Source organism: Monopterus albus, unplaced genomic scaffold (genome assembly GCF_001952655.1).
Source record: "Monopterus albus unplaced genomic scaffold, M_albus_1.0 scaffold48.1, whole genome shotgun sequence".
NCBI lineage: Eukaryota > Metazoa > Chordata > Actinopteri > Synbranchiformes > Synbranchidae > Monopterus > Monopterus albus.
This window is the reverse complement of record NW_018127928.1, coordinates 190,229-199,297: the sequence shown is the minus strand read 5'-3', so window position 1 is coordinate 199,297 and position 9,069 is coordinate 190,229. Positions and strand designations below refer to the sequence as shown.

The 9,069-nt window shown below is 42.3% G+C and overlaps 2 protein-coding genes across 3 annotated transcripts; both read left to right on the top strand.

Annotated features, from left to right (window-relative positions):
- Positions 1 to 263: 263 nt before the first annotated feature.
- On the top strand, positions 264 to 3,475 carry tceanc (transcription elongation factor A N-terminal and central domain containing). 2 transcript variants are annotated; one of them, XR_002275017.1, is made up of 3 exons: positions 264 to 350; positions 591 to 3,105; positions 3,150 to 3,475. XR_002275017.1 is itself a non-coding variant. In XM_020600640.1 (2 exons), exon 2 carries the CDS (start codon positions 596 to 598, stop codon positions 1,607 to 1,609), a length of 1,014 nt encoding a protein of 337 aa, XP_020456296.1. In that variant the 5' UTR covers positions 264 to 350; positions 591 to 595; the 3' UTR covers positions 1,610 to 3,475. The 2 variants fall into 2 exon arrangements, 1 of the variants encoding a protein (XP_020456296.1); XM_020600640.1 differs by having other exon boundaries at positions 591 to 3,475.
- A 2,164-nt stretch (positions 3,476 to 5,639) lies between these two features.
- Positions 5,640 to 8,132, top strand: LOC109960496 (ras-related protein Rab-9A-like). Its single transcript, XM_020600642.1, has one exon. It carries the CDS (start codon positions 6,241 to 6,243, stop codon positions 6,844 to 6,846), a length of 606 nt encoding a protein of 201 aa, XP_020456298.1. The 5' UTR covers positions 5,640 to 6,240; the 3' UTR covers positions 6,847 to 8,132.
- Positions 8,133 to 9,069: the final 937 nt, after the last annotated feature.

The following is a 9,069-nucleotide window of genomic DNA, read 5'->3' as shown; positions in this document are numbered from 1 at the left end:
AGGTGAATCCAGCTTTGTTGTTATTGTCATCACAAAGAAAAGAGTTGTGAAAACAAACACAGATGTATCCTGGTGTTGGAATACTTACAGACACGGTGGGACTCACCTGTTAAGCCTTATGCACACATCTAAATCCCTGCATAAAAACTAATCCTATACATGTCAAACTGTGTGCTTGTTTCAAGCCTGAAACTGATGACAAACCACATGTCTGATTCTATGAGCTTTCAGCGCCATCTAGAAGTGAATTCTGGTATTTTCCTGCTTTGGGAGACGTGTTCAACATGGCTGCTCCCATGTAGACGTGTTGCTGTTTGTGTGTAGAAGCTGCAAACCATGAGAGAATTCAGGTAAACCACTTCACATACATGCAAACATATTTTGGTAAACCACTTCACATACATGCAAACACATATCTGAATGTGTTTAATGGTGCACATTGCTCTGTGGGACATTAGGAGAACTGCATGTTCTTTTTGTTGTCAGTAGCATAAGTTACATTTCTTTATGGGTACGTTTCTTAAAGGTTAGGTGTCTTTATATTATATAATTGTTATCTTTCTTATTTTATCATATGCTTATCTCTGTAGCAACCATGGATACAAAAGAAATAGTCCACTGTGCTCTGCAGATAGAGAAACTCACAGCAAACAGAAGCTATGGCGACATCTCCACCCTCCTCTGTGACCTCGAGAAGTCGCACATCACAACAGAGCAGCTGGAAATGACAGATATTGTCAAAGTTCTCTACAGGCTCGTGAAAACCTGCTCTGATAATGGAATGAAGAAGACAGCCAAGAGCTTGTTGTCCAAGTGGAAGAGACAATACAGCAAAGGTACACTAGGTGTGAAATGCACCGAAGAGAGCAAGGGTCCTGAGAGCTCTTTCAGGATCTCTCCACAACGGGAGACTGGGGATGGAGGAATTTTCCAGCAGGGGGTTTCACACTCTGACAGTAGGCTGGAGAATATGAAGGCCGCTGTAGAAGCTGAAGCATCATCCTTAGTGGAAAAAGATGGCCTCCACGCTCTGACTTCCACTGCAGAGAGCACAGCTGTGTCTTTTGATTTCCCATCTGTAAGAGCCAAATGTGTTCAGCTCCTCCTTGCTGCCCTCTGCCCTGAAACCTCTGATCAGGGCAAGGCTGCAGAGCTGGCTGGAGATATCGAGCAGCACATCCATGAGCTCCACACGTCCAGTCAAGTCAAATACAAAGCTTGTGTAAGGAGCAAGGTGGCCAACTTAAGGAATCCTAAAAATGGTCACCTTCGTCAGGGCCTCCTGAGCGGCTCTCTGTTGCCTGAGGCCTTTGCTGGGATGTCAGCAGAGGAGATGGCCAATGCAGAGCTGCGGCAGCTGAGGGAACAGTATTCATCCCGGGGTGTGAGCGAGAGGCAGCTTCCTCAAAGGATAGAAGGGACACAGACGCAGAAGATTCGCTGCAAGAAATGTGGAGGGTCAGACTGTAGGGTGACTCAGGTGTCCAGGGGGGCACTTTTCTTGCCTGCGTGGGTGAGGCGAGGCGGCCCTGATGAGGACGCAATGACTTTTGTGACCTGCATCGGGTGTGGGCAGCAGTGGTACCACAGCAACTGGGTCTGCCTCTAAGTCCAAGTCTGTGTAGGGCTGAAGCTAAGGCTTACTTTAATTACTGATTGACTTGTTCAACTAATTGTCTCAGACCTAAAAATATTTAGTCCACTATTATGGAAACCTGTAAAAACCTAGAGAATATTCTGCTCTGATGAGCTGATATCAGTGACTTTTTACATTTTGAACCGTCACTGTTGCTGCTTCATTTTTTTGGAGCTTGAGAAAACAAGTTGGGAACATTGTGCTGCTTTTCTTATTTCTCAAAAAGAAGCTCAATTTTAACCCAAACCTTCTGACAGTGGGTGGAAAATGGAAACAAGAGACTTTCTTACAGCCTATTAAATATTTTCTTCAGTACAGAAAGGGAGGAGTGATGGAATGCAGAATGGAAACAAGAGACAGAACATTCATGCAGTGCATGTTTGTGGTTGAAACAGGAATCCTGAAGGATTCATCCTTTACTTTGCATGGCAGAATCTTCCAGCTCCAGGCACAAAAGCCAAGCCACTGCATATTGCAGCTGCAGACTGAAAGGGAAGTGGCTCTTATCATTTTCTTCCCACTGAATCATTTCCGGTCTCCTTTGCTTTCTCTAATTGTCAATCGGTTCATCACTCCTTACAATAGCTCATTTAGCTGCTTCTCTCTTGAGCATTTTCTGCCTATAGAGAACTGCTGAAAAGCCACTAATACCTTGACCTTTGCCCTCACTATTGCATTACTTTCCTGATCCTTAGGGAAATGTCTGTCCTGTTGCACCACTTGTAGGTCATTCTGAGTACAGGTTCTAGGTGAATTCCTAAGAAAAGGATGACAACATACCCTGAGCCTCCTACAATATCCCACTCATTTGAAGCAAACTGGAGCCAGTAGACGACACATGTGACTTGTGTGAGTGAGTATGTGACTTAGGAATCTGGCCTCCTGACCTGCCTCAGTGCTGGTTCCTCTTCCTCTGTGAAGCCTGCCAATGTGGCGCAATGGCCCATTTACATGTATTGGTGACGTCACATCCACTCAAGCTCAGAAAGCTGTTAAAGTCAAAGGTTTTGTGTAAAGCTGTGTTGCTTTTTAAATTAGGGTTGTCTGAAGACAAAAGCCCCTATAATGAAAAGGCAGAGTCAGAGTTGGTCCTGCAGTACCTCAGATACAGTAGAAGTGGACGTATTGTGTCTCAACTCTCTGGGATTGATCTCCTCAGCTTTTGGTCATACTGAATGATTTCATCCTTTCAGTCATGGTGGTGTGTCAAATCAGTGCTCTGCATCCATTTCTGTTTTCTCTCCCTCACTCCAACTCAGATAGAAACAGAGCACCCAGCAGATGAAGGTGTGGAGCTGCCATAAATCTGATACTTAGTTTCAAAGTAAAACACTAGTTTGTGCTCTGATGATGAATTGTAACCCACTGCAACAGGCCTGCAAACCTGCACCGATGCATCTATATAATCCTGTGTTACTGCAGCGGATATTGTTATAAATGGAGGGCTGTCAGTCGCTTGGGTGCAGCAGGTTGTCAGGTTATGTGCAGCAGGTTGTCAGGTTATGTGCAGCAGGTTGTCAGGTTATGTGCCCAGTGGTTCCCAGCATTCTGGCTTGTGACCCCTAACAAATCGATGTTTCCTTGAGACCCTTCATCAGAAGTTATGGCCTTAAAGTTCTTTATTTGAAACTTTTACAGTGTGAAATGATGAAACAATGTATTTCACAAGAAAAAAAATCATGAGGCGCGTGAGGAGAGGAGGCGCGTGACAGGAGGAGGCGCGATGCTCCCAGGTCATATGAGCGTCACCGGAGCAGCGGGGACATCGGAGTCGATATGCGGCTAAGTTGTGCTGTGAACCGCACGAATGTAACCGCTGGCACCGGGTTGTGACCGTTCCACCCTAAAATTTTGATGTTATCTAAACATAAGTAAAGTTTATTATGCAGCCATGTTAATGACAGTGTATGCAGGTTTTAGGAGTGATAAACATCTCTTGAAAGTCAATGTGTGCTAGCTGAAACCGGTGAAGCTAACCTGCTCTTAATGCATGAGTAACTTACACTACTGTAGCTAATTAGTTTCATTTTAAGTAGTGTTGTCTTCTACTGTTATGTAATACTGTTTCCTAAACAGTTACATTTTCAACAAAAGCGGCCAAAGACACTAAAGCGATGGTAAAGATGAATAACTGGCAAAACAACCGCGTCCCGGTGGCTGCTCGTCCGAAAATGGACCACTTGTGGGTTTGCGTGCTGGAACCCCCTCATATGGTTTTATATCGCAAACAACACATATCATTACATGCAAGTTTACACAGATCCTCATATGGTTTTATATCGCAAACAACACACATCATTATTTGCAAGTTTACACAGACCTACAAGAAGCGGTTGTCACTGCTGTCACACCATGTGTTGTTGCTGCGTATGGTATTGTAGTATTTGAGTAGTATCAAATCATGTGCTAAGTTGTTTCAGGGAAACCTTCATGTTTCTACTCGTGGAGCAGCCTCCTCTGTAAAAACTAGCCTTCTGCTGAATAAAGCACATGACTCCTGAGTGTGTGACTGTGTGTGTGTGTGTGTGTGTGACCCCATGTATTACTGCAAAACATAGCTGTTTTTTTCCTTTCTCCAAATGTTAATGTTTCCCTTGAGGAAGCAACAGGAGCAGCACTACAGTCTGTAAATCCCAGGACAAAGACTTCATGTTCCCAGATTTCATCCCCCAGGCAGAAAATGGTTCTTGTTGCCAGTTGGTGTGACAACGTAGCTGATGATGCTTCACTTAGTGTAACTTGTACTAACAAGCAGTAGATTTGATCTCATAGCTGCTGTAGTCCACACTCCAGTTGGATATGACTGATAATCCGTCTGTAACATATTAAACAAGCTAGTCATCAAACTAGGGTTACAAGACAGAGCAATGTGTTAAACTTACTTTATCGTTAGTCACAAACTGGTTCTGCAGAACTGGAATTATTTTTCATAACTGTACAATAACCTGGCCCTGAAAACTGAATTAGTGATGCTCAGCTTGTTTTTTTTTATGGTTTTTAAGCAATACTCCACCATAAATGTATAATTTGAGTAGGTCAGCATCTCACAGTTATGTATGATTAATGATTGACTAATTGATTAATTGTCTCACATCTTCTTTGGAGAGTCACATGGCTTACATCCACATATTGTAGTGAATAAATGTTTAGAACTAATCATAGCAGCTGACAAACTGCTTTTACTTTAGAACTGTGACTATTACACAGCTGCTGTCCTCTGCAGATGTGCACACTGTTTAGAGCCACAGTCAGGCTTTAAGGATTCAGTATGTGATAGAGACATGGGGCAGTTGGTCTGCAGACCTCTCATAAACACTTTTTATTAAGGTTTGGTACAGCTACAAAATGAGTATTTGTACCAACCTTTGTACTAAAAATATCACTGAGTGATACTGTGACAGAGGTGGGCCAGGGATGAGACGGTGACGCTGTAACGGTGGGTTTTTAAATCCTCTTTTAGTTGCTGTTGAATTGCATCTGACTCTCTGCTCCTGTGATCAGTGACGGATCAATTCATGTAGAATGTGCTACACACAGCGGCTTATTAATTGCAGAGTGTGATGAAGGTGCTGTGGCTGTTTAGCAGGATTTTCTCGTTGACTGGGGTTCATTAGTTCTACTCACAGTATAAAGACACATGTAAACATTGATTTACAGACATGGTGTGGTAAAGTGAAAGATGACTGAGAAGCAGTTTGCTCTTATCTCAAGCACAGCTTCTATTTGTGAGGCCGAAGGTAAAAAGCCTGTGAATAACATAACATCATGTGTTTACTGAGGCCACTCCAGAGCTGTTCTCCAGTGGTCCTTGTTCCCAAATGCTGACCCAGTGTGAAGCTGGTTATTTAATCTGATTGAATTCTTTATTACAACAATTTAGGTTCAGCTTGTAATCTTTTCAAGTGACAAAAGTTGTAGATGGGTTATCTCGGGTATAGTAGGGCTGCAACTAATGATTATGTTCTTGATTAATTCTTTAGGTAGAAAATAGCCAAAGGTGATTTATTCTTTTACAGTAGCTTGTTTTATTCAGCCAAATGTCCAAAACCTGAACGTGTTCAGTTTACTATCAGGCATCATGTTTGAGAACCAGGCGACTGGCTGGGTGATTTTGCTTGGAAAAACCATTAAAATAATTAATGCAGACCCATTTCCTGTCAGTCGCGCCTAATTGATTCAAAGAACTAAAACTTTTTCCACATCAGTTGCACATTTGCTGAGGTTGAATGTTCATTAATGATCTTTGTGAAACAGCAGTTTAACAATCTTATCAAAGTCTGAGCAGTTACAAACCTTTGAGCCACATGTTATGGCTCAGTTGAGCAGAATTCATGTTAAGCATTTGAATTTTAGATAAATGGAGACTCAAGTACTTTGTGCCAAGCTGTTTGCTAGTTAATGACAATGAAGAGATTGAAGACCGAATTGATGAGCAAGCTAAATGTACAACACTGAGCTGTTTGTAGATTGTATGTTATTAACAGTTTGGATGTTCTGTATAAGTTAAAGTTTCTGTGCTCTCCAGGTGAAAGTGCTTTCTTTCATTCAGTTCACTGGTGCAGACTAATAGGACCAGGACTGGCCTGAGCTGTCTCACCACAGCCATGATGTCCAAGTCCGCTCTCCTCAAAGTGATCCTGCTGGGTGACGGCGGTGTTGGCAAGTCTTCGCTCATGAACTGCTACGTCACCAACAAGTTTGACTCGCACCTCTTCCACACTATAGGCGTGGAGTTCCTCAACAAAGAGTTGGAACTGGATGGGCGACGCGTCACCCTGCAGATCTGGGACACGGCGGGTCAGGAGCGCTTCCGTAGTCTGCGCACACCTTTCTACCGTGGCTCCGACTGCTGCCTGCTGACCTTCAGTGTGGATGATGGACAGAGCTTCCACAACCTGGCTAGTTGGAAGAAGGAGTTCTCTTATTATGCTGATGTCAGGGACCCTGACAGCTTCCCCTTTGTGGTTCTGGGCAACAAACAGGACGTGCCTGAGCGACAGGTGTCAGCGGAGGATGCTCGACAGTGGTGCTGCGAGAACGGAGGACACCCGTACTTTGAGACAAGCGCCAAGGATGCTACAAATGTAGCGTCAGCGTTTGAGGAGGCAGTGCGTCGTATTCTGGCGCTGGACAACAATGCTGATCACCTCATCCACACCAACACAGTGGACTTGCAGAGAAAGAGTCAGCGTGACTCCACCTGCTGCTAAGCTGAGGGACCCGTAGAAAAGACCAGACTCATGATGTTTCTGCAGCTGCCGCGCGGCGTGCAGCTTTGACTCTACACATAGAGGAACTGGTGTTTGCTGAGCAGCTGCTGTACAGCACCTGATACCCTTGGCCAGACTGTTGATGAGCAGTTCAGCAAATCTTGATCTTTTAGACCAAAAACTGACAATGGTTTGAGCCAATATTGAGCATTTTTACACCGTCAGCCACCTTTTTTCAATTCTTGACCAGCTTACATTGGGCCCCTGTTGGGGGCATAATTATTAATTTACAAAAGCCATTAAATAAATATTGTTTTTGCAGATTTCATAGAATTATTTGTGGACAGTGGCACTTCATGAGTTTGAGAGGTAAAAGCCTCAGCTTTATGCTGGGTGTATCTTTAAGGAGTATTTCCACCACAGTAAGAGTTTGAGACATGCTAAGGATGAATACTGTTTGACTGATGGACATGTGGCACAAAGTCTCAGGCCATATAAAGACAAGTTCTGAGTTCTGAGGCTGCAGTTTGAAGTATAGGAATAAAGCTAATCAGTCAGACTATACATGTTTACAGATTAATACTGTGATATATTTTTTGTGTTGATTGTCCTTAAACAGCTCAGTAAGTCCACACCCTCAGAATTTAAAATACGGGTTAGTACAGACACTGTCTTTCTGGTAAATACATTGATGAGGCTGTTATTCATATGATCAGCTAGACTTTAATCATTATTTGAGATGAGTGTTGCTTTCTGTTCTGTTAATGTGACTGTCAAACCAAAGAAAAATGTTGAAATGTGGGATTTCTCTAAATAAAAAAAAAGATTTGTAGTTAACTTGACATAAATGGATCCCATATTTATTTATCACAAGCTCTCCACACTGCAATGTTGTGAGATTCATAGTACTATAATCACACTCTAGTTTGTGCAACACTTTAAGGCTCCCACCATTTTTTTAGACAGGGAATAAAATACGTGCCAACAATAAAGCTGGAGAATAAAATCTTTTCTCCTTTTTTTTTAGAACGTTACTGTCAGTCCACAAGGTGGCGTCATAAGTCTTAAAGATGCACGCCTTGGGAAGCGACTGGGAAGCTGATTTCTATGTCTCAGGTGTCATTATGCATTTCAGAGACAAGGCCATGTTGAATTACAGCATTAACCCTCCTGTTATGTTCATTTCTCAGGAACAGCAGTGATGTTCCTGGGTTAACTTTATTACTAACTATTTCAATCAGTGGTGAAATGGTGTTCTTTACCCTTCACAGATTATGGTTCAATGAGGATAATACACTCTGTTTTCATAAAAAAAGCATGTTAGAACTTTTTAATGTACATTGGAAAGACCTACATATAAAATACATCATTTTTACATGCCATTGTTTTTTTAAGTTCATTTTACATTTTGAAATCTTTTCTTTTTATGAAGTGATGATAAATTAACAAGACACTTCTGTTCTGAACAGTATCTATGTAATATAAACACGCAGGGGGAGGTTGCAAATATGTGAAATGAACCATTTTCATTTTATATGTTGATTACACCTGTTAAGCCAAGCAGAATAAGTTTCATAGCAATAAAATACTTTAACCTATTGTTTTTAGATGTTTTAACTTTACACGTGACATAACAGGAGGGTTAAATACTGGTTTAAGGCTCTGCACCTCACACGACGTGTGTTCACTTATTGGTCAGACTGAAATTGGACGGAGGTCTTAGGGGAATAATGTGGGCTCCCAAATTGCATGAAGTAATATGAATGATGTTTTGTTTTATATGGTGGGGATTTTTTTGTTTGTGTTACCTCAATAAGTGTTGAGTTAACTTACAACTCTTTGTGTTCCCATGTAATTCAGCCATTTCATCCTAGAACAGCCCTGACGATGCACATCTCGAACGGAATTTTACTAAATAGCGAAAGGGAGCATTGCATGGACATGTCTTGGTTTCATATGTTCTATATGGAGTCCTAAGGTCAGGCCTGTGGGTTTACAGCTTTTACAGTGATGAGGCTGAACACACATAAGTAAGAATAGTATCCCTCAAATAGGTTTACTGCTTCATGAGGTCTCTTGCAGTAACCAGGCGTGATCGGGCCATTCTGTATATGTCGCACGGAACACACTGGCAAATCATGCGCGCACATTGGATCACAAATTAATCAACAGCCAATTAAAAAAGAAAAAAAAAAACAAAACTTCTGGACCTGCAGCGGACCC

What these genes read in the sequence shown, in the direction of transcription:
- LOC109960496 (XM_020600642.1), top strand. Translation starts at nt 6,241, where the DNA reads ATGATGTCCAAGTCCGCTCTCCTCAAAGTGATCCTGCTGGGTGACGGC.
- tceanc (XM_020600640.1), top strand. Translation starts at nt 596, where the DNA reads ATGGATACAAAAGAAATAGTCCACTGTGCTCTGCAGATAGAGAAACTC.